This window comes from Limanda limanda, chromosome 10 (assembly GCF_963576545.1).
Source record: "Limanda limanda chromosome 10, fLimLim1.1, whole genome shotgun sequence".
NCBI lineage: Eukaryota > Metazoa > Chordata > Actinopteri > Pleuronectiformes > Pleuronectidae > Limanda > Limanda limanda.
This window is the reverse complement of record NC_083645.1, coordinates 23,745,191-23,769,902: the sequence shown is the minus strand read 5'-3', so window position 1 is coordinate 23,769,902 and position 24,712 is coordinate 23,745,191. Positions and strand designations below refer to the sequence as shown.

The 24,712-nt window shown below is 41.1% G+C and overlaps 2 protein-coding genes across 3 annotated transcripts; one reads left to right on the top strand and one right to left on the bottom strand.

Annotated features, from left to right (window-relative positions):
* Positions 1 to 420: 420 nt before the first annotated feature.
* ppid (peptidylprolyl isomerase D) lies at positions 421 to 7,781 on the top strand. Its single transcript, XM_061078962.1, has 10 exons — positions 421 to 570; positions 2,217 to 2,357; positions 2,702 to 2,808; positions 3,125 to 3,313; positions 3,564 to 3,686; positions 3,907 to 4,013; positions 4,675 to 4,816; positions 5,477 to 5,563; positions 5,810 to 5,852; positions 7,355 to 7,781. The coding sequence occupies exons 1-10, from the start codon at positions 486 to 488 to the stop codon at positions 7,441 to 7,443; spliced, it is 1,113 nt and encodes a 370-aa protein (XP_060934945.1). The 5' UTR covers positions 421 to 485; the 3' UTR covers positions 7,444 to 7,781.
* Positions 7,782 to 7,850: 69 nt separating this feature from the next.
* Positions 7,851 to 20,831, bottom strand: etfdh (electron transfer flavoprotein dehydrogenase). 2 transcript variants are annotated; one of them, XM_061078960.1, is made up of 13 exons: positions 20,617 to 20,831; positions 19,797 to 19,955; positions 17,653 to 17,882; positions 17,293 to 17,374; positions 16,198 to 16,316; positions 15,757 to 15,834; positions 15,033 to 15,179; positions 14,266 to 14,406; positions 13,349 to 13,492; positions 12,492 to 12,660; positions 11,519 to 11,701; positions 10,814 to 11,035; positions 7,851 to 8,706 (listed from the first exon to the last, which is right to left on the bottom strand). In XM_061078960.1, the coding sequence occupies exons 1-13, from the start codon at positions 20,645 to 20,647 to the stop codon at positions 8,543 to 8,545; spliced, it is 1,869 nt and encodes a 622-aa protein (XP_060934943.1). In that variant the 5' UTR covers positions 20,648 to 20,831; the 3' UTR covers positions 7,851 to 8,542. The 2 variants fall into 2 exon arrangements, with proteins under 2 accessions (XP_060934943.1, XP_060934944.1); XM_061078961.1 differs by lacking the exons at positions 19,797 to 19,955; positions 20,617 to 20,831 and adding an exon at positions 18,913 to 18,925.
* Between the last annotated feature and the right edge of the window lie 3,881 nt (positions 20,832 to 24,712).

Genomic DNA, 24,712 nt, shown 5'->3' with positions numbered 1-24,712 from the left:
CTGGAGGAAGAAACCATGCTCTTCAGGCGAGTCAATTTAAAAATGCAGTAGTTCTATATTTTGTGTATGTAATGTTCTATTCACATATTTTATTCCTACTAATATTGGTAAATGTGTTCAATAAAAAAATCTCCTTCTATTTATGAATCATCCTGTAATGACGGTCCTCAATGTAATTAAGAATATAATAACCGGAAGTCTAATTGTAAGTGAACGCAGCCCGGACACAGCCTCGTTTTTATACTTTAGAAAGTTTAGATAAACACTAAACACTTTGCTGTGTGATTATTATTTACATCATTATTGTTTATTCAATCTCAAACACAATAGTATTTATTAAATAAAATTAACGTATTCCTCCGTTATTCACACCGTAACTCCACCCCGGTAGGCTTTTACTGTGAAATTCTACAACCGGAAGTAATTAGCCTTTAGCTAGGCTAGCCGGAACAAGTGAGTGAAGTGTCCCAGTCCTGAATTTCAACATGTCTCACACAGCGCCGGCCGACAAGCCTTCGAACCCGGACAACCCGCGGGTCTTCTTCGATGTGGACGTGGACGGAGCAAGAGGTCAGCACCCGTCCTTCATTTTGATTCCACTGCTAAGCTAACGAGGCTAACAGCTCTGCAGCCGCTAGCCTCGTTAGCTTAGCACCACCCAGGATAACCTGAGTCATTTAATCAACAGACACAAATGTAATAACGTGATAATAACCCTCTCTGGGAAACGTAGTTCTGGGTTCAAGTTGCAGCTCACTCACTGTGTGTATTGTGAGTCCAGCTTTAAGTTGTGTAGTATTTGTGTGTGTAGGATGTCTGAATGAACCACGTGTGGTTTGTTCGTAGACTTCTTAATTCAGCCATTTTCCATCGTAACACAATAATGAAATCTGTGATTGATAATCACAATGTGTTGCTTTTATTTGACACATCTAAACATCACTTATTGGATTTTTAATATGCTGCTGCAGCTTGGATGGGCCTGTTCTTTCCTAATGGGATAATCAGGCTATTATAGTGATTTTGGACTATTTAAATATTGTAATACACCTTTTAATTAGGTAAATATAACAATCTATAGTTTGCTCCATGTGAAGGTGCAGGTACAATACAAGGAAAGATTCAAGATTTTATTGTCAAATGAACAGAGATAACATGAAGTAGTCACTGTCAATGAAATGCTTGGGTTACACACTCTCTTTAAGCAATGCTCAGTAATTTCAACCCAAAAAATAAAATAGAAATAGTATAAAAAAAGAATAAAATAGAATAACAATCAAATAGAATATCAAAAATTTAAAATAGAATATATATATCTTATATATCTTTACAGATGATCCAACCCCAAGATGAATGAGTGGATGCATATAATGAATGAGGTGCACTGCCTCTGTGTAACTGAGGAGTTAATACTAATACATTTAAAATGGTGATTCACTCGTTTTGATTCCAAAACAAGATGGAGAGAGGATGCAAGGATCTCAGAGACTTTCATTTTGAAGATCACAGGAGCTTCAGGAGACAAAGACCACGCTCGGGTTCCTCAGCCGATCGAATTATATCGATAATTATCACGATACACGTCACATTTTTGTTTAAAGAGTGAATTTTTGCCTCCTGACTGAAGGTTTTAGGCTTTCAACTCTTCTTTGTTGTCAGAGAATGACAAAAACCTAAACATCTTACAAATCAGGGGTAGATGAATCATGTATTGTTAAATATCGTTTTCATAAATCTGACTTTGTCATGTTGCGACTGATGAAAAAGATTTTATTCCTCAGTCCAATGTCAAGGATTACCCAGTGTGATGTTAGATTTATTTTACCTTAGGGCTGCCGTGCATAAACCTCTCACTATAAAGATGAATGCACATTTGAAAGTATAACCTGGACTCTTATCTATAGAGATATGTGATATGGGCGGATGGGGCCATTCTTCACTATGCTCTCTACATGTGGGGGAGTGCATGTTTTGAAAAGGTGTTTCCATTCCTCCAAATTAAGTTTTAGTGACTTGTCGAATAAATGTCAAGGCTGTTCTGGCAGCTCTTCGTGGCCCAACATCATATATTTCCACTTTAGGTCGGCCTTTCCTTTGATTTATCACCCGTCCCTTTGTGATGATAACGTGGTCTAGACTGCACTCGGGTAGAATATATTGTCGGTGGTTGAATTGTTCCGAATCTGTAACTAAACTGTGTGTTTTCTTGTCCACAGCCGGCCGAATCGTTTTTGAGCTGTTTGCCGATATCACCCCGAAGACTGCTGAGAACTTCCGGGCTCTGTGCACTGGAGAAAAAGGCACCGGCAAATCGACCGGGAAGCCGATGCACTTCAAAGGATGCCCGTTCCACCGAAGTACGTAAACCTCACATCTGCTCATATCGTGTCATTGCAGTTCGGAGGGACACCTTGAAGTTTGAGTTCGCACACACATGAACCCTCCCTCGCCTGTGAGCCACTGAAAATACACTTTGAGATGAGAGTTCACCCAACTTCGTGACAAATAGAATTATATATGACATATGGCTGCATTTCACAGGGGATGAATGAGAACATTCAGGGAATATATAAACATCTTGCTGAGGCTTTTTCTAATTGTATATCATAAAAAAAAGGAAAATTAAATGGATTTCAGGAAGCTGGCGTTCAGTCTGGTTAATCTTGAAAATTAAGAGTTGTTGTAAATTTGTTTTTGACAGTCATCAAGAAGTTCATGATCCAAGGAGGCGACTTCTCCAACCATAATGGCACCGGTGGAGAGAGCATCTACGGGGAGAAGTTTGACGATGAAAATTTCCACTACAAGGTAAAACTATCCATTCACTTTTATATATATTCATTCTTTTATATAAAGCAATTGTATGAGTCCACCACAGGTGATTTTAAATGGTTGTTTCTATATCACGTTTCCCTTCACTGATTCTATCTAAGCAGCTATGTTTCAGTTAACTAGCAACACTCCTCACTTACATTTTGTTACGTTTACTGGGATGGATTTAGTTTTTTCTCAAAAAACGAACATTTCTTAATTTTCCAATAAGTGCCTGTTATACTTATATCATTGCAAATATGTGTCATCTCCATTTAAAATCCTTTTCTGATTTATTTCCCCCTCCATGTAGCATGACAAACTGGGCCTGCTCAGCATGGCCAACACCGGGCCGGACACCAACGGCTCTCAGTTCTTCATCACCACCGTCCCCACCCCTCACTTAGATGAGAAGCACGTGGTCTTCGGACAAGTGTTGAAAGGAATGGGTATCGTCAAAATGCTGGAGTTAATGGACACTAAGGATGATGCCCCTGAAAAGGTAATTACTTTAAAAGTTCTACTCCAAAATAGTATGTACAGTTGTTCAAACTTTGCATTTAACCTCACAAAAGAGTAAATTAGCCTTTTATAATAGTGGTTTCCGCACATGTGTTGCTTTCACTTCCTTAAAGAGTATTAACAGGTTGCTCGGGCTCTAATTATGTTTTTAAGAATGCTACTCAGACATTTTCTACTTCTATAAATAACACTTTTCCGTGTAACATTTATTCTTATGTCTCTCTCTGCAGCCGTGTGTCATAGCCGACTGTGGTGAGCATAAGGAAGGGGACAGCCTGGGCGTTGCACCAACAGACGGATCAGGGGACACCCACCCAGACTTCCCCGAGGACTCCGAAATCGACTTTAAAGATGTAAGTGAGATCTTTGATCTTCAAGGACAGAGGCAAAGTTTAGCAGATAGCATCAGTCGTTATGAGCAGGTCTCAATCTCCATGTTCTCACACCTGAGCCCCGACTCTGAACTCAGAGCTGGACACAACCAATCGATATCATGGCCATAACGGCAGAAGTAAGAAACTTCTATTTTTCATGCCAGCAGTCATTTATTCAAACTTGCATTTTCTCTTTCAGGTGGATAAAGTCCTGGCGGTTGCTGAGGATTTGAAGAATATTGGAAACAACCTTTTTAAGAGTCAAAACTGGAAAGGTGCTGTCGAGAAATACAGCAAAGCCCTCAGGTAATGTAGTCTGTGCGTGTGTGTGTGTGGTTTACTCCAAGTCACGATCACTTCTATTACGCTTAGAGGCACATGTTCATTAGAATCATCCACACGTTAGAAATGATGATGGGCACGTTCTATGAATATATATTTTGCCCTGCTCCCAAGACATCGCAACTAAAATAAGGAACAGAATTAAATGACGAAGGCGTCTTAACTCTTTGTCTTCCTTTAGTATAAGAGGTCCCATGACAAGACAAACACATTTGTCCGTCGTCTCCGCTCTCTTGTCGCTCTCTAGAATATCATTAACCTCATCTTTTATCTTTTCTCACAAAAGGAATCTAAAAACTGTTTTAAGCCCTATTAAATGATGATCTCTCAGGAGGAAAGTCTTTTGTTTTTATGAAACAAAAAACCCACTTTGTGATTGAGCAACTGCTTATTTATATCAAGGTTATATACACCTAATGTTGCAGACATTTTGTACTCTGAAGTAGCAGCAGCAGGTTGATGGCGTTAGAGCATCTTATGACTTAAGGCACAATATCACCCTGTCATCATCCTGCCGCAGTTTCCCCTGTGATTCACTTCAGGTTTAACGATGCTCCGGCAACATTGATCTAGTGAGTGTAATCAATGCTGTCACTGACAACGAGGCTGATTTGTTCCTCTGCAGGTACTTGGAGGTGGGCGGAGATGTCCTGGAGGAGGAGGTGCAGCTGAAACTGAAACCCGTGGCCCTCAGCTGCTTCCTCAACATGGCAGCATGCAAGCTGAAGATGCAGCTGTGGCAGGAGGCCCTGGAGAGCTGCAATGAGGTAACGGGCCACAGCATCACAAGAACATGGCGCACACTGGTTCACCGCCCATGTGCTGTTAAGACCCCCCCCCCCATTCTAAGAGTGTCTGCCTTCACAGTGCTAGACAGGAAGATCAATACCACTCTCCTGTCGCTAAGTCTGAAGCTACTGTCTGCAGCCTCTTGGCTCAGCTGAGCACAGAGGCTGGAGAAGGGGGGGGGGCTTGGCTTGGCTCTGTCCAATGGTAAATTGGTAAAAATCGATCTAAAAGAGTATTTAACGCTCAGTATTGGAGCAGTGAGCTGTTGAGCAGGCAGTGATAAAAGCAAGTGCATTGTTTACTTGTTTGGAAATAATTTAGTTTCTGCAAAATAACAACTTACTACTTAGTATCTCAGGCTGAGACCAGACACCTCATTTGGAACACCTGTATTAGGTCACTACCCGGAGCTCATGGGTTCAGGTCGGACCGTAGATTGATTTATAAATCGAAAAGCTTTGCTCAGCTCCTTCTTCACCACAACGGTCCGGATGACTGCTGACGCTGCACAAATCCCTCTCTCCATCTCTCCCACACCTTAATACTCCCTCAAGAGAATACATGATGCAAACTTAATGAATAACATAACTCACAATGAGGAGGGGATGTCTGATGTGTATTTCTGTTGTGTCTCACAGGCTCAGGACCTGGACCAAGAGAACACGAAGGCACTTTTCCGGAGGGCCCAGGCGTGGCAGGGGTTAAAGGAAAACAGCAAAGCCATGGTAACGTCCACAACTGCACCTCCGGCACTGAAGTAGCTTTTGACAAATTCAAGTTCAACAAGTTCACGTCCTGTTTTCTGTATAGATGAATATGCTCTGTTTGGTACAGTATTCGTTGACATGTGGAAGTAGCTTCTAATTCCTTTCACGCTGACACGGCTTCTTTAGAACAGACAGAATCCATGTGCGTTGAATCTGAGCGCAGATCTGCTCACAAACTGTTTTCTGTGTTTTCTCACTCGACAGGTTGATCTGAAGCAAGCTCACAAAATAGCTCCAGAAGACAAAGGTGAGGAACTCTTTCTGTTTGTACAGCTTTTTTTCACAAGAGCCTTGTTTTGTTACCCTACCAAGGATGCTGCAAATAAAGACTCATTGGTCGATATAAGCAGTCAACGGATAATCGATCAGGCTTTAATTTAAAGTCAAGTCTAGAACAAATAAGATTAAAGAAACACACGCTCTAAGTGCCTCAGCTGCCAGTCGGTGAAGTGAGTGTGACTCATGAAAGTTAATCAGCTCCTCAGTGTTTAGTGACTGATGCATTCAAATATTCAAGTAAGTGACATTTAAAAAGGACAAATTCTTCCTGTGAGGTAAACACTTGAACAAGTAAATACTAAGGCTTAAACAGATGTTAATGTTAAAAGCTGAGGACTCAAGAATGATGATAAGAGCATGTGTTGCTATTTCTTCTTGCTTCTTTGGAGTAGTTCTACTGCTTTGGAGGATTTTTGCTGCCTTCAAATAATCACATTTACCTTGGTAACAAGAAATCAGGACAACACCTCCCTCTTGTGGAATTCCCATCGTTGTAAAGTTTGCTGAAAGCTCAGCCTTCATGAGTTGAGATGCGTGTGCAGACATTTACAGACGTGGCCTTCAAGGGCAATTTTTCGTTGGATGTGATGATTTTAATTTGTTGTAATTACTTTAACTTGACAAAATGTTGACATTTCCCTCCTGACATGTTTGTGTTTCCTACTGCACGTAACCCGCCTCCTAATTTCTTTAAAGACTTTCTGCGTGTGAATGTGGAGAAGCTGTTTGTGGGGGACAAGATCTTGAAGCTTCTGGTTTTCATTTCTACTTTGACCAATCACGTTTGAGCAGGCTTTAGTAGCCTGCAGGTCCATGTGAGGAGCAAAATTGACCAATCCATCTGCCTTCATGTGGAGAGCTGTTAACAGAGATAAGCCAAAATGATGTCCGGACCCAAAACCCCTCCGAAAAGTATCAGCTTGTGTTTCGTGAGAAGATTCACTCGCCTGTAAATAATGTACAGCAAAACCTACATATACAGGCTGTCTACACCACTGCCTCCAGTCTAATGTGTAGCCAGTGCTCCTACATCACATACTCGTCCATGTCGATGATGCCTTGAAGCTGTATTTCCCAGTTTCACGTTATAACCACAAGCTCACGTGTTCAGCACGAGCGTATATTCCATCTGCACTGGTTTAGGGGAACAGTTAAGAAGTAATACTCCTAATACGTGAAAGCTCCAGGGCTCTGGGTGGAATCCGGCTTCTGCAAATCTCCCTCAAAGTGCCGCGCTGCTCTTTTGATATTTTAATATGCACTTTATTGGCTGCTGGCGACAAGATAAGAGCCGTCACAGCTTGCTGCTCTCCCTGTGTCTTAGGGAGCAAGCCTTCTTTAAAATGAAACAGACAGCGAGCAGAAGGAGGCAGAAAGTTCCAAAGTGGACCAAAAACCAATATCTCATACAAACTAAAAGTGATTCATTTGTTTAATCAACTGATGGAAACTGATTTTTTGTTTCGACAGCGATCAACAACGAGCTGAAGCGAGTGCAGCTGAAGATCCAGGAGGAGAAGGAGAAAGAGAAGAAGATCTACGCTAAGATGTTTGCGTGAACATTTCACCCAACGATGCAATTAGTTGTTAAATCAACCTTTGAAAATCATCTGTACAGATGAAAGTGCACTGGCAAAGATTTAAGTGTGTAACCAGGTGAAAATGTGCTGTGTGTTTAAGTTGACAGGCTTTCTCTTATTCTGCAGTCGGCACTTTTCTCTCTGTGCGTGTATGTGTGTGTGTATTCCAATGAAGGAATAACAGTTGTAAGTTTTGACCTGTTATCATTATGACAAGTTTTATCACTGTAATGAAAAGTTTGACTCCACTGCTCTGAGAAACTGGATTAAAGCTTTTGGGGTCTGAAAGACGATAATAAAGATAATGTTGAATCAGTGCTCTCTGACACGGCCAGTACATCATTTGTGTTAATTTTTTTTACAGAGTTCAATAAATCAAACGGGACAGCAGTCATTTGAGCTTTATTCATTTCTGTTGTATTTTTGATATTTTGTACAATACTGCGTGGACCTTTACAACTGTGATGCTCAAATAAAACACGGATGCACCGATCTGACTGGGTTTGAGTTGTATTGATTCAATACAAAAACTGGGATCTTTCATGTGTGTAAGGCAGCGTCAGGCTTAAATAACATGTCAATATATTCATACATATATTGGTCGTAGTGTCACAGATTCCCTGGTCCAGCTGTTTTTGAATCAATATCACTATCAGATCGGTGCATCACTACAATAAGCCTGAATTTAAAAACACCCTATACAGATCTTGAAGGAAATATATTATCTATGACAGCTGATTAAGTACTTCTTAAAAAAAACTCAAAAGCATTTTTTAACTGTTAAATGCCCATATTGTGAATATTGAGGGAATCATCCAAATACTACTGAGTGATCTCTGCTTCCACGTGAGTTTTATTATGATCCTGAATCTGTTTCACAACCTCCGACCCAATACACTTGAATGTCAACAACAAAACGCAGCTTTCGTACTTTTTGATATTTTATTATTCATATTTAAACTCAAAAACAGCTACCTAGATTATTTTCCCCACTTCAGCACATCCGCTGCCAACAGTAATCCTGAATATGTCGTTGTACTTACAGTCGAGACAAAATATTATATAAAACTCCTGAGGTTCACATTCCGTTGTAGGCGGGTCCGCCGCCGCCTTCGGGCACGACCCAGTTGATGTTCTGACTCGGGTCCTTGATGTCGCAGGTCTTGCAGTGGACACAGTTCTGAGCGTTGATCTGCAACCGCATCCCGTCTCCTGTTTCCAAGGGAACGTACTCGTACACACCTGGGACGGTTCGTTAAAAAGAGAGTGAACTGGTTAGAGAACAGGCCCAAAGGAAACCAGTTGACCAGGAGGGATGGAACAGATCAATTGATGTCTTATTGATGAACTGGTTCCAAACGGTGAAGAAGCACGAGTGAGTCGACAGCTGCTTGAATAATGTCACTGTTGAATATCTCATAATGCTGTAAACAAGTAATATAACATTAGTATAACTACTTAAAACAAGTATTGTGGTGATTTCCATTAAGGACGATGTGTTTCCACCAGTCTGTTTGTTGGTTTTAGTCTGTGAAGGCAAGATGGCAAAAAAACAGATTTCCACTAAACTTGGTGGAAGGGAAACGATCCAGGAAAGAGCCGATTAAAGTTTAACTTTTCACTTGAGCCCAGCAAGATATGGGGTTTGACTTTTTCACTGTTTTCCCAGAGAATTGATTCATGGATCGGGATTAAAAAAAGAAATACATCTGACATATTGTGTCATTTGGTGCATCTTCATTGAATTTAAAGGGGATTTTGAGCCTTGGTGGTCGTCTTTGCTCCACATTCATGTTTGTTCTTGCTTTTGACAAACTTCTCAGCACCTCAAGGGTTTTATTTTCTACTCAAGAGACAAAGATGCATCACCATTGCCTTTCATTGTCAAAACTTGTGCTTTGTTTCAAGTGGTACTGATTTTCCAGTCTACAGAAGCAGCTCAGGACTTTGTATCCTACAGCTGAACAGCAGACCGACTGCTGCCCCTCCCCACAGCGACCAGAAGTCTACATGAAAGATGGTGCAGTTGATTGTGGACGGCTATGAAAAATCCCACTTTTTGAAAGTAGGACATTTTGATTGAACGTGATGAGACGCACATCTTTCACAGATCACAAAACGGAGGCTGCCTCTCTGAATGTTTGAAATCACAGGTTTGAAGATATTGTTAAATCTATCAAACCAAGTAGAAAGCATTTCAAAGCATCATTTTGCATTAGCAAGGCATAAGATGTAGAAATTCATAGATTCTTTCTACATGTAGCCTCGTCTACAGGATCCTCTCGACAATCTATAAGGTAAAGGTTTCTAAACGATTTACAATAGATTTACCTCTGACAACAACAAACGGTACAAGTTCGGCTCTGGAAATGAAAAGACTACAGACGTACCGATCACTCTACCCCCCCCGGCACATTATCCCAGGGGAATAAAAACAAAGCTGCTGTGTGAATGGAGTTTCTTCACTGCTACAGTTTCAGATACTGTGCTGCTGTATCCAATCTCTTCAGCTCTTCATCAGCGCTCACTTCTGTGGACCACACACTGTCTCGCTGCATTTAGCTTCTCCGTGTTCACGCTAGCGTAACTGCTGACCACACGTCATTAACCTTCGTTCAAGTTTCCACAGGATTCAAGCTGTTCCCGTGTCTGAGACAGAATACGGAGCTCAGCTCTTCAATCTCAGCTGCTGCGAGGAACACAGACAATAACCCCAGACAGCACAGTCTGCTCGCCTCAGTCCCCTCGCTCACATTCGTTGTGACATGAATGAAAGATAACGGTTTTGAACAAAGGCTGTTGCAGCAATCAAGCATAGCCATATTTCTGGAGATCGTGTGTGAAACCAGGGAAAGTTTTAATAATTTGAAATTCTTAACTCTTTTTCCTGCACATCGAACCACAAAATAAGTTTAAAACGGAAAAAAAATCACACCTCTAGAAATCCGCCACTATTCCAGGCCAGTAGTTTCAGGGTACATAAGCAATCAAACTTTTCCCATCCCTCATTTCCTGAATCTGTCCAAATGGAAGAGAGAACTTCTCCAAACTGCTGCACCCGGCTGAACATTCAAGTGCTTGCTCCGTTATTGAACTTTGATTGTTTGCCCACTGTGCCTGAAAAACGCTGCTCTTGGCCTTCTTTCAAAAATCGTCTCCAAATCAAACTGTGGTCAACTTCGCTCGGAGTGAGAACGAGACCTGGACTCACACACTTTTTTAGTTTCTTTTTACTTGTGATTTCAGTGAAAAACCACAAGCCACAAAAAACAATAAGGTAGAATAAAAGAATAACTCATCTAGTATGGATCGTATGTGTGATGCTTCCCAGTGTTTGTGAGGGAGTTACCTGCGGGGCAGAAGCGCTGCTCGGGCCCGTCGTATATGGCCAGATTCCTGGACACTGGAACGCTGTCATCCTTCAGGGTCAGGTGGGCCGGCTGGTCCCCCTCGTGGTTGGTGCCACTCAGGGCCACAGAGGAGAGCAGGTCGAAGCTTATCTTGCCGTCGGGCTTGGGATACTCGATCGGGGTACAATCCTTGGCCGGTTTCAGCTGGTCTGCATCAAGGCCTGAGACAGATGGATAGAGCCGGTTATGAAATGTTGGTTTTTCTCTGCCCGAGATAAGACGACCTCATTCCTCACCGGAAGAGAACCCGCTGGCATTGTGCGGCTCATCAGCAGCACAGATAAACACGGTGAAAGTATTTTCTGATGCACTGTACATATAAGAGTTCTTTCCACAGTCGCCTGAGGCCATGAACGTCACACACAGCTTTATTCTTTATATACCGTGTTTACATGGAAAGGCTGCGTTCTTATAAGAATCAACAGAGTAAGAAAGCAAGAGAAGTTTCTTTTCAATGAGATAATATAAATACTGAAGGTCACATTCTTTTTAGGCCTCCCATGCGATTTTCTATTCAGTGCTTTATTATTGAACATATTTATTCTGTTCACGTTCAGTATAGATTCTTTACATACGTCATTTCCCTCAGCTCTTTGTTAGTCCTTCATACAGCAGCTCATTACATTCTGCACCATGACACTCACCACAGTGTTTGAGAGTCCACGGCTCTTTTCCTCGGAAGATCCAGTAGAAAATACCAGTGTAGGCCATTCCACCGTACAGGCCGAAGTAATTGTGGAAAGCCGGCCTGATGTTTCTCACCTTACGCAGCTCTTTCCACACCCATGAACTCTTTAAGGCCTCTGAGTACTCCGGCACATGGAGACCTGGGAGGAAGGAAAAGAAAAGTAAGATTTCTATTCTGCTCGTTTCATGGAACATGGCCTCGTGTCATCCTTACTTTACTAAATATACATTTATAAAAGAATGATTCAACTTGAAAATGTTCCAGTAGAATAAAAAACTTGTAGAGATAAGTTCAGTACAGACTTAAACTCCACTGCCACTTCTCCATTTGTTTAAAAGCATGTTTATGCAACAGAACCACTCATTTCAATGACACTTGATGGAAGGATGGGACCTGGGCCAAGAAAGAACCCTTCACATATTGGCAGACAAACCGACATATCCCGGATTTTTTTTGTTATTACCTTCTTTAAAATATCGAGATAAGGCATCGTCTGAGATTTTCACAGATTTCCCAGGTAATAATTAATGAATCTCGATGAAAGAAACCAAGCATATTAAGGGGACCAATATCGAGAGTATGCACAATTTGGTGCCTTGGTGGAGGAATTTGTTAAAGGATTTTTCTCCATTGTTTCTTTAACAAAGCACGATATTGTGTTTTTTCACCGATATTCTCGGAAATATCTTCTGAAAGCCAATCAGCCTTGGGAGAGGTTTGTGCTCTCAGTGCTCTTCTTCTTCTTCAGTGTTAACGAGCTACACAACTGAAATTGTATTCAACTCAATCGAATTGGAGTTGATGCAGAGGTGGATTCACACCCTGGCACATAAAACATGAACTAACCTTTATGAATGCAATAATTACATGTTCACTATTTTCCCGAAGGACAATCCCTACGATCCTGGCTATGAATGGATGTTGTGTACCTGCGGTGGCTGAATCCAGGCTCTCGGCTGTGAGTTTGGGGAAAATGGCCTCGGCAGCCAGCATGCCGCTCTTCATAGCCGTGTGAGTGCCTTTGATCTTTGGGACGTTCATGAAGCCGGGGCTGCAGCCAATCAGAAGGCCTCCAGGGAACGTCAGCTCTGGGATAGACTGGAGAGGAAGAGGAGTTGGTTCGAGTCAATTTTCAAACTCACACGTTCTACTTTCTGTTCATAACATGTTGAACTTTAGTGCAAATGAGCGACAACTTCATTGTACATCGGATCCAACTGCTGTTAAAGGAATCTAAGATAGGTAATACTCACTTTTATTTTATTACAGTGATAGTTTCAAACGTAGAATAAATGTTACCCATTGCAGATAAAGTGCTATTATTTCAAACTGTCTTTATTGTCACACATTATCTTAATGTAATCTAGGGGTGTCATGATACCAAAGATTTACTAGTCGATACCGATACCATGAAATTTCCATGATTGTCGAGACCCAATTTGAACCCCAGTGGCTATGAAGCCTTCACGTAATAAAATCCTTGTGTTCTTACTTTAATTTTCTACTAGGAATAAATTGAGTCCTTAAGTTCCTTCAGGGAAACTGGTTATTTTAATAGAGTTGTGTGCTACAGTCTCTACCCATGTAAACAAATTAACTGGGAGTACATCTCTGTTATTTTCCCCAGTGACAAAGCCGCACTCGATAACTGTCATGTAATTTAGATGAGGTCTGTTTAATGACGTTAATGACCAAGCGAGGGCTGGTTCACTGCTCAGACACACACACACACACACACACACACACACACACACACAATGCCATGCAACTGTCCTCCGTTCATTACCTGTAACCCTCCCTCGTTCAGGGCTCTGGCTCCGTATCCGATTCTGGTGCCTCCCTCCAGAGTTGGTGCTACGAACGGATGGTGCTTCCAGCGCTGGAACTCTCTGAAGGGACTCAGGTACGGGTTGCTGTAGTCCAGACCGACCTGGAGCGGGAAAATAGAAAACATTCCAATTAAATCAACCAAATGAGTCTAAGACCCCAAGGAGACAAGTACTTGGAAATGCATTCATTATTGTAATTTTTCCCGAGCCTCTTGTTCTGTAGTCTTGAATTTAAACTGTTGCATGACCAGAGTCTTGGCTATGACACGTCAGATCCAGCTTTTATCATCTCAGATGTCTCGAAAACAAGTTTGAAGGTTGCTAACAGAAATTTGACTTTAGAAAGCTGGTTTATTGGTGTCAGCAGAGAAGAAACCAAACCGACTCTGGTGTCTCCCAAGGTCACCTTGTCACTAAGGAAGCATTAAAGACTGTGAGATGTGTGGAGGGACCGGGACTCTTCTGATGTCGAGCCAAGTCACTGACACTGGTCTCAGAGGATTTGAAAGCTGCAGGAGATTTATTGTGGTGTGTGTCCCTGTGAGGTTCCAGATAAAACTCTCAACTGACTCGTTTAACAGAGACTGTTGACACTGTGGTTTATTGAGACAGAAAAAATAAGCCTGACCTGAGGAAACTTCATACTGCTCATCCGCTGTATGTGTGATGTTTATTTACCTGTTAAATGTCAGCATTTAAATATAAACTCTTTAACAGATCTAACACTGACATAATATACACTGATAATTAAAATCTTACCACAGCTTCACTGTTTTACAAACTCAATAATGATCCTTTGGTCATTTGCTGTAATCATGACTTCCAGCGGTCAAATCTAAATATCGTTTTCAAGAACATCTCCAAAGCAACTCACCACGAAGCCCAAGGCCACCAGTGGTTCTCCTTCGTTCAGGTGATACAGGAAAGATCCTCCGTACGTGTTCCTGTTCAGGGGCCAGCCCACAGAATGCTCCACTCTGCCTGGCCTCCACTTCTTCTCATCAATCGCCCACACCTGAAAAAAATTCACAGAGCCGACAAAGTTGCCAACAAGCAGAAATTTTCATTAATTTATATGTATTTCAAATCAGCATCAACTACATTTGGCTTTGAGACTGTTTTGGTTTTCATTAAGGAATAAAATGTTGGTTTCTTGTAACAAAAACAACCCATATTTAGGAGATAAACACGATATATTCATGTGGTTTAATGCTAGTTTGTGTGTAACTACAGTTCCCGCACCTGAAAAAATTCACAGAGCGGACGTTGCCAACAGGCAGAAGAATTTCATAAATTTCTATTTATTTCAAATCAGCATCAACTACATTTGGCTTTGAGACTGTTTTGGTTTTCTTAAAGGAATCAAATGTTGGTTTCTTGTAACAAAAACAACACAAATTAAGGAGATATAGACAATATATTTATGTGGTTTAATGCTAGTTTGTGTGTAACTACAGTTACAGGACGCATCAGGGTCAACAGAGTTTATACTTCATGGTAATCGGAATGCTGAATCTCCGGTCTGATTCCTCAGGATGGACATTCCTCATTACGAATGATCAGATAAACCAGATTAAAGGGGGGGGAGGATACCAGTTTCTTTCAGAATTAATCTTGATGTGGTTGCTACGTGGTGTTTACCTCCTTCAGGCCGATGGCGTAGGTCTGGGGTTCGCAGTTCTCACGCAGGTTGAACTGCCTGTAGAGCTGCTTGGCCAAGTGGCCATGACAGCCCTCTCCGAACAGCGTGACTTTAGCATGGAGCTCCATTCCCCGCTCAAAGACATCCTGAGGGACGAGAGGAAAAGGAGACATGAAGACATTTCATGAAGACAAAAAAAAATGGTATAATGAGCAAAAAAGAAAAAAGACACCTGTTCCAAATACATCTAATGAAACATTTATAATCCCAGGTTCAGACTACACAATATATTTTTTCTCATAAAATGGTCACTGTATTAAATTTGGTGATTTTAATGTCATAACTTCTTGCAGAAACTTGGCTGAGGGACATGATGGACTACATGTTGCTACCTGGTTAATAATGGCTTCCCATCTCATCATGACTTGTGTGATCTCATTAAAAGTAAATGCCAGGGTTGGATTAACAGGAACAGAAATGTCATGTAATGTCGCACAAAGTCTGTTGGGTCAGTTTAGGGTTTTTTAAATTAGTTTTAATAATAATTTTCTAAAGCCTGGGTTTATCTAAGCTTTTCACGTGTATATTATAAAATATACTAACTTTAAACTGATAAATTAATGCAATTTGTACTTTTATCTTTAATAAATCTGCAAACATTTAGCCCAGAAAAAACAGTGAAACAATTTTATTAAATGAAATATTATTAAAAAGAAGAGGTACCTTTGGTGAACCATCCTTGGCGATGCCGACATCATTAGTGGCAATTCCTTTTACACTTCCATCTTCATGGAACAAAACCTTGACAAAATGAGACAGATAATATTTAACCAGTTGAAATTGAGGGAGGGAACTGTGAACATTTTTAATTAAAATGACTCAAGGTTTAAAGCAATGTTCCATCATTCTTTGCTGAATTATACAAATCAGATTAGGTAATTTAACACTAATTTACAAACTTAAAGACTGTTCTTTCTTAATTCAATTCAAAGAAACTGAAAGTAAAAAAGTTTGACAAAATCTCTCATCTGGGTTTCTTGCCTTGACTTCACAACCATAAACTCAGCCTGACCACCTATAGCACATTTCCATGAAGCTATAAGATGAGAGGGGTGAAAAAGTTAAAATATTCAGGACATCAAAGAGATTCAATGGCGGTCTCACCTCAGCTGCAGCGTAACCCGGGTACAGCTCCACTCCGAGCTCCTCGGCCTGCTCCCCCAGCCAGCGCACAAAGTTCCCCAGCCTCACAATGTAGTTACCATGGTTACCCATGGGCAGTCCTACACACAGCCAGAAAAAAATCATGCACTCAGTAAATCCACACTGCTGAGGGTAACAGTGTTTTTGTTGTGACATGTGGAGCCAGAGTTTGAGAGCGGCCATAGTTCTGCTTTATTAAAATAAAAAAAAAATAGATATATCTTTGACCCATTTAAATTATTCTTCTGGTATTTTCCTTTTGACCATATGGATTAAAGATATGTTCTTTTTTTTTAACTCTTTATTTATAGATCATTTTCATCTTTTAGTACAGGGAGGTAAAACAAAAGACAAATACAAAACATTGAACAATTACCCAAATTCAAGGTCCAGGGGTGATCAATAAATCCAAAAGACAAAGTATCAAACCCAGTACGTGCATACACTCTCACTCATTGGCCAAGTAGGCTTGCCATTTCTGCCATCGTTTTTCACCTAAATCTTTTTGGAGTCTGACTGAATAAGTCATTTGCTCTAGTACATGTAGTTGTTTTACAATATTAACAAAAGAGTCTGTAGTGGGAGCGTTTTTCTGGAGCCAACATTTTGTGACGGCCTTTTTACTTGCAGCCAGCAAGACCCTCAGTAGGTATATATCAGCTTTACTCAACCCATCTGGCATATTCCCAAGAAAGAGAATTGTGAATAATACATTCATATTAAAGCATAGAACCTTTGAAACAATTTTTGCCACTTCTCTCCAGAAAGACTGGATGGATGGGCAAGACCAAAAAATATGGGCATGATCAGCAAAGACCTCTCCGCATTCTCTCCAACAGGCCAGTTGTGCACCAGTCTGTTTGGCCTTTTGCTTGGGAGTTATAAAAGAACAGATATGTTCTGAACTGATTTGAATTGGTAAATCATGTGTGCTGGGCCTTCCATCAGTTTAGATACACAACATGTCTGTTTGCTAATGTAAACAACTCATACCGGTCGTTAATCTCTGACTGAAACCATGACATCAATACGACAATCCAATAGTGTGTTATTTACCTGGCAATATGGGGACTGGGATTCTGTGTTTCTCTGTTAAGATGCTGAACACATCTTCAGTCACTGGAGTGTTCAGAGGAGCCTGAGTTGAGAACAAAATGTGTATTGGTGAGAGTGCAGAAGGATTTGTGATTATCATAAATAAAATTACAATCAAATGACACGCTTTGCTATTCAAATAAATACATTCCCCAATATTAGCATACAAATAGCCAGTGTATTTGTATGCAAATGATGATGAATAAACAGTACTACATGCCTGTATAAACATATACTGCACAGTGACAAAAGATATGATACACAACATAGATCTTTGTAAACACTTGAGTCCCAAAAGAAGAAATGTTAAACAAGACTCACGCCTCGTTCCTTCCAATCAGGGAAGAGCTCATCGAGTGCCGTGGGCTCCAGACAAGCTCCGGACAGAGTGTGTGCTCCGATCTGAGAGGCCTTCTCCACCAGGCACACCCGCAGCTCCTTCTCGTGCTCGTTGGCCAGCTGCTTCAGACGAATGGCTGCCGAAAGGCCGGCAGGGCCCCCCCCGACGATCACCACATCCGCCTCGTCGGCAAACCGCTCCATCTCCATCCCTGGGAATGAACCAGAACATGAGAGGGAAATATTAAGGAAGACTATCCATGAAAGAGAGAAGCAATACATTCAGAGTCTGTGTGCAATATTCCAGGACTGAAGGGTTCGGCTTCCCGGTTGAGGACTCTGGTCATGTGCAGGGAAAGCGCTGGTAGGAAGGTCGGTTCTAATGATAGAATATCTTTATTTATAGACAAATAAATATCTTTGGTTGTGTTTATTACAGTCGTGCAAGAGCCACAGGCTTATTTCCCTGTGACAACTTTATTTATTGATCAATTGGGACATGAAGAGGAAATCAACAACTTACCAACCAAGCCTTTAAGACCATGATACCAAATATTAAGGGAAGCTCTCAAAAGGAGACGTGTAATGCAAGTTATACTTTGAATCGTCGATAATACATCTTGATTTCTTTAGTGATTTTGTAGAAGATGTTTTATGAGTTTCCCTGTGAAATTTACTCTTGGGTAAAATTGAAGAATAACCGAACTACTACTCCTGAACCTCCACATCAGAAATATCAATAAGATTAAGATTAAACTGGATCACTCAACGGTGAAGACTCTGGTCATGTGCAGGTAGAGCGCTGGTAGGCAGGTCGGTTATTTTCAGACAGGTTCAACAGTGAATAACTTTATGAGGCTCCAATGATATCACAATCTTTATTCATAGACAAATAAATATTTTTGGTTGTGTTTATTACGGTCGTGCGAGGGCAACAGGCTTTTTCCCCGAGAAACCTTTATTTATTGATCAATTGGGACATGAAGAGGAAATCAACAACTTACCAACCCAGCCTTTAAGACCATGATACCAAATATTACAGGAAGTTCTTTTGATTTCTTTCGTGATTTCATTGAAGATGTTTTATGAGTTTCCCTGTGAAATGTACTCTTGGGTAAAATTGAAAAAGTAACCGAATTACTACTCCTGCACCTCCACATCAGAAATATCAATAAGATTGAACTGGATCACTCAACGGTGCCTTGATCATGAGGCAGAACACCCAGGTGACGCATCTCTTACCTTCCCATCTCTGGTCCTTCTCCCGGGGAGGAGGAGGCCAGAGTACTGGGCTACTGGCGGGATTATCTGCTCCACGTTCAAGGATAGAATATCTTTACTTATAGACAAATAAATATCTTTGGTTGTGTTTATTACAGTCGTGCGAGGGGCCACAGGCTTATTTCCCTGTGACAACTTTATTTATTGATCAATTGGGACATGAAGAGGAAATCAACAACTTACCAACCAAGCCTATAAGACCACGATACCAAATATTAAGGGAAGTTCTCAAAAGGAGACGTGTAATTAGGGTTGCAAAATTCCGGGAATATTCAAATTTGGAAACTTTCCATGGGAATTAATGGGAGTATACAGGAATTAACGGGAATTAACGGGAATAAACGGGAAATGTTGTGGGTAATTTATACTAACTGTATTTACCTTTTCATATACAGACATGAATATGAACATTTTGTTTTGTCATAGGCTGATTTGAGCCCTGAGGAAACTTTGGGCACTTGACTATATGCTTCTGCATCGTTGGGTCATTCTTAACATAGGTCTTTGCACAGTATTTGCAAATGTACACAGCCTTTCCTTCTACATTGGATGAGGTGAATTGCCTCCACACATGAGATAGTGCTCTTGGCATTGTTCAGTAGAATAAGATGAGAAAAAAGTTTGTAAAATGCAGGTTATTCTTTGAATCATCGAAAAACATCTGGATTTCTATAGTGATTTCAAAGAAGATGTTTTATGAGTTTCCCTGTGAAATTTACTCTCGGGTAAAAATTGAAGAACAACCGAATTACTACTACTGCACCTACACATCAGAAATATTAATAAGATGGATCACTAGAGAGTCACTTGATCATGAGGAAGAAAACCCAAGTGACGTATCTCACCTTCCCATCTCTGGTCCTTGTCCCTGGGATGGATGGTGTAGTGTGTGGTGATGCGGGGCGCTGACACTGAGGAGCAGGACCTGTTGTGTAGTGTTGTGTACACCTGAGGGGCAGCATGCTCCGTCTGCACTGCTTTCAGAGCCCTGATGCACCTGTGGGCTGCAGACACACACGATCAGACCAGTTCAGACCTGAGACTGTGTACTTTACAGCCTGTGTTTACCAGTTGGGTGCAGCTTTATCTGGTACTTCTGTGATAAGATACTCGGGAAATACAACAAATGCACGTAGCAGTTCAGAGAGGTGACATAATGCATGCAACCTTATGACACTGTAGTAAACACATGACATACACAAGCTTAAAAGCTATTTTAGTGGTGAGAATAACATGCAGCTGCAGCAGTGGCACCATGCTAGCTAGCTAAGCTACATGTGTGTGACTGCTGCTAGGCTAAATGCAAGCTGCCTGCTGCGAGTTAAAATCAACACAACATCACACAAACTATCACAACAACAACAAGTCAGTGCAAAGGTTAGTGAATAGATGAAACACGTGTGAACGGGTCATTTAACCCGGGACAAGGACACAGTCTCTGACCCAGACACTGGTTCACCTTTCACCTACATGTTAGCATCATGCTAACACAAGCTGGACTGTTTGGGCTGTTTTAAACCAATGTCAAAAAATAATAAAAGATTATTCAACCTGTGTGTGAATATGTGAGCTAACAACACTGTTGGTAAAGTTAGCAAAACAACTTTCAGCACCACAACATACTCAACAATACTTTAGCTAACGATGCTAACAGCAGACACATACCTCGACTGGAGTATCTGCTAGCTGGCAACATGGCGTGTCAGCTAGCGTTAGCTCAATAGCGGACCGGGGGTTGGTTATTAGAGATCCGCTTTAGAGACACCGATGTTCGGGAGAGACGAGGAGACACAGTCGCTCTGTTACAAAATCTGAGTCCTTACAAAACACGTCTCATAACCAGGGACACATGTCCGCGTCACAAAGCTGCGCTGCTGCTGCGGCGCCGCACACCTCTCCGGCCCCAGAGTAGATCTGTAAACACTCACCATGTGACAGAGAGGGGTTCATCCAGGAGAAGCACGTTTATGAATCAGGTGTTGTGGTGCAGAGGTCGTCCCAGGCCACTGGCCACTGTCTGCAGGAGGTTCATAGTATTGTATAAAGACTTTAGACATCAGAATCAGAGTCAGAATTATTTTATTTGCCAAGTATATTAAGATAAGATTAAGATACATTTATTTGACCCAAACTCATGCACAGACATGCACAAGCACACTCTTGCAAGGAGGGAAATTTAACCCCTGCTTTTAACCCATCTGGTGCAGGACACAGAGCAGTGGGCAGACATGTAAGGCACCCAGGGAGCAGATGTTGGGGGAGTAAGGTGCCTTGCTCAGGCGCACTAGACAGGGTAGAGAGAATCCTCTTGGATGTTTGGATTTTTGTTGTTTCTCCGTGGAGTCGAACCAGAGACAAACCAGAGACCTTTTCTGTCCGTAGTCCAAGTTTCTGCCACTAGTCCACCGCCTCTGCACATACATATCTGCCCATATCTGCACATAAAGGAAATTGCCTTGGTGTGGTTGGTGCACTGTACATAAAACAACAATCAGACAAAACAACAATTAAACAACAATATATACAGTAAGAGAGTAATGGGCATGTGCGGTGCTAAGGTGCAGAGATTGGTGATAGTGCCAATAATATATAAATTATAAATTATGTGCGAGTGTGATGCAGGGGGCTTGTTTGTGAGCCCCACTGCCATGGGGAAGAAACTGTTCAGGTGGTGCAAGGTTTTAGTCCTGATAGCCCGGAGTTTTTCCGGATGGGAGTCTCTGGAATAGGGGGTGACCGGAATGGAAAGGATCAGCAATGATCTTGCCTGCTCTCTTACTGGTCCTGGAGTGGAACAGGTGTTGGGATTTCCAACTTTTAACTATAATCTGTGTCTGACTGAACTCCCAACCAAATAAAGATAGAAGCATTTCAAATTATATTTGTACTCTTAACATAAAAGATATGAGTATTTTTAGTTAGATATTAGGCCTTCATCCAAATGATTTTAATAACTGTTGCTGCTTAATGTTAATAATACATCTTTTCACTTGTTAAAGGCTTATTCCCTTGAATTCATTCAACATCAGACAGAGTTCATGGAGCTGTCCTTTCTGGGGCAAAGTCAGTATGACATTGTTTAGTTTCGAGGATGCGAATGTTTACACAGTCAGGATTGTTTTGATATAGCTGAAACTTAATAATCTTTTCTCCAATTGTAAACAGCTTTGGCCGACATTGCATCTGCTGGTTCAAGGCCTTTCTTTAAGTAAACAGGTTGCCTAGCAACTATCAGAGTAGTAGGAACGTCATTGGGAGTGTCTTCCTGTCTACTTCCGTATTCCAAATGCCAGGAGGATGGATTATGCCTGCGCACTTCCGAGGAGGAGGAACGAAGATCTACTGTTATAAAATAGACAGGCGCCGGATGTTCAAGGCGCTCTGATACAATTAATGTACTGGAAGCCCATTGCTTTGCTGTAACCTGTTCATTGCTTTCTAAATAAATACTTTGATTGAGCAAACTGAGTTCGGCTCATCTTCTCTTAAAGGATAAACGATCACGTTTTAGCACAGGTCTAGGAGAGCCGGCAGGTCGCAGCCGATGACCTTCTCTGCTGACCGAATTATCCGCTGCAGTCGGCCCTTGTCCTTGGCAGTGGAGGCAGCAAACCAGAGGGTAATTTATGCGGTGAGGATGGACTCAATGATGGCTGTGTAGAACTCAACCATCACTTTCCGAGGCATGTTGAATTTCTTCATTTGCCGCAGGAAGAACATCCTCTCCTGGGCCTTCTTGATGGTGGAGGTGATGTTCTCCATCCACCTCAGGTCCTTGATGGTTTATTCTCCAAACGCTCATGTCACCAGTGGGGGGGTGATCCAGGATGTTTGTAAATCAGGGGCTACACTGTACACAGAGGTGACCGTTATATGTCCAACGTCCACACACAACCCCTGATTCAGTAAGATGCACAATTCCTAATCTACTGCTCGCTCTATGGCTGTGACTATACAAGGCTAAAAAAAGAACTTAAAGGTGCAGTGTTTAGAATCTAGTGACATCTAGTGGTGAAGTAGCATGTTGCAGCAGAACACCCCTCACTTCACCCTCCCCATAAAGTCAGAAAAACTCAAAGGGGTTAAGCTTGTCCAGTCTGGGCTACTGTAAAAAAACATGGCGGCCTACGTAAGGGGACCTGCTCCTGATGTAAATATAAAGTATGTAAATATAAAGTATGTAAATATAAAGTATTTAAATATAAAGAGGCCATTCTAGGGTAAAGAAAACAACAATTTGTACAACTTAGATGAAACACACAAGTGAGAACACAACTATAGGATGTTTCATATTCAATGTCTGCCAATAGATCCCTTTCCCCTAAATCTTGAACACTTCTACATTTTGTAAATGTAACCAAACATGTAGCCCGGCGTAGAGACACATAAACACAGCTCCAAATATAACGTTTAAATGATTGCATAAATAATACCACATGAATAAGTTATTTCCAGAGACAGTAATGGTGATTCATTTATGGACGACTAATGACTAATCAGCGGTGGACTCGCACCACCACACACCAGTGAGTAACTCTTTTCCCTCAGGCCTTGAGAGCTCAATTACTAGTGTCATCAATATCAACAGCAGACACCCACACTGTTCATTCATTTACGATTGCATCATTCAAGTATTCAGCCCTAACTGTTATTCAATATTTGGTGTTGTATTTTGGAATATTAGATGTTCTCATTATGCCTTTGCCCATAATAAAAAAAGAATATGTAGTACAAAGTACACAGTTAAGGCCGGGTACTTGAATAATGCAATTGGAAATAAATGTGCAATGTGTGTGTCTGTTGCTGATGTTGATATGATGTATGATGTTGCACTATAGTAAAAAAAACATTATTCGATGTAGTATACTTAACCCATTATTGTTGTATTATTGTGTATCCAAATAAAACTAAACATATCAAGAAATATACCTTCTCCTCTGAGTCTAGGTGGAATTTAACTGATTAACTTAAAAAACATCTAAAATATGGAAATATGAGTGAATTCTTATTGAAAGGGCTGTTGCTGTTCATTAACTTCTTCTTTTAACTTCCTTACATTTGTGTTCAAATTCCCCAAAAACCTTTGATCTTTCCATTTGCATGCAGGAAGCTTCATAGCAGCTGCTTTGCACGACATATAAGCTCAACAAGCAGATTTTATTCAACTTCAGAATTTATTTATTTTCGGGCACAGGTCAATACAACAAAGGAACCAAAAACACAAGTTTAAAACAAACGTTCCCATCAATATTCAATAGAATTCTTTTCAGCATGAATGGCAATGTGATGTAAACACAAACGGTCACATAAAGCACAATGTACTCGCATACCATCGTCATGGCATCGAGTTTGTTCTCCTCTTGTGTTGTTTGCAAAGCATTCACACATTGAACGCGTGTGGAAAAAAAAATATTTCCACAGGAATCAGTCCTTCACAGAACCAAGAATGCACAGATGCATGCATAATGACCATTGTACAAATGTCTTTACTGTACAGATCACAGTGTTCAGAATGTGTTGTGTGGTTGTGGGTGAGGTCCATGTTCTGACCCCAGACCAGCTGGGGAAAGTCTGCACAGGATTTTTATAAAAGACAATTTAAAATTGCTGCCTGTGTAGCTGCAACTCACTTATAACTTTCACGAAGTCATACCCGTCCATTTTAAATACAGTACATTCTTTACCAAACCCATCTTATATATTACATTCAATATTTTCCTAAAATAAATATTGGTGACAGAGGCAACACAATGGACTAAAG

Excerpts from the sequence above, each read along its gene's own strand:
- ppid (XM_061078962.1), top strand. The coding sequence starts at position 486 with ATGTCTCACACAGCGCCGGCCGACAAGCCTTCGAACCCGGACAACCCG. Across the intron at positions 2,809-3,124 it reads ATGAAAATTTCCACTACAAG|CATGACAAACTGGGCCTGCT; the intron begins GTAAAACTATCC and ends CCCTCCATGTAG. Across the intron at positions 5,564-5,809 it reads AGGAAAACAGCAAAGCCATG|GTTGATCTGAAGCAAGCTCA; the intron begins GTAACGTCCACA and ends CTCACTCGACAG.
- etfdh (XM_061078960.1), bottom strand. The coding sequence starts at position 20,647 with ATGTTGCCAGCTAGCAGATACTCCAGTCGAG. Across the intron at positions 15,835-16,197 it reads CGGGTTACGCTGCAGCTGAG|GTTTTGTTCCATGAAGATGG; the intron begins GTGAGACCGCCA and ends CATTTTGTCAAG. Across the intron at positions 11,702-12,491 it reads CCTGGATTCAGCCACCGCAG|GTCTCCATGTGCCGGAGTAC; the intron begins GTACACAACATC and ends CCTTCCTCCCAG.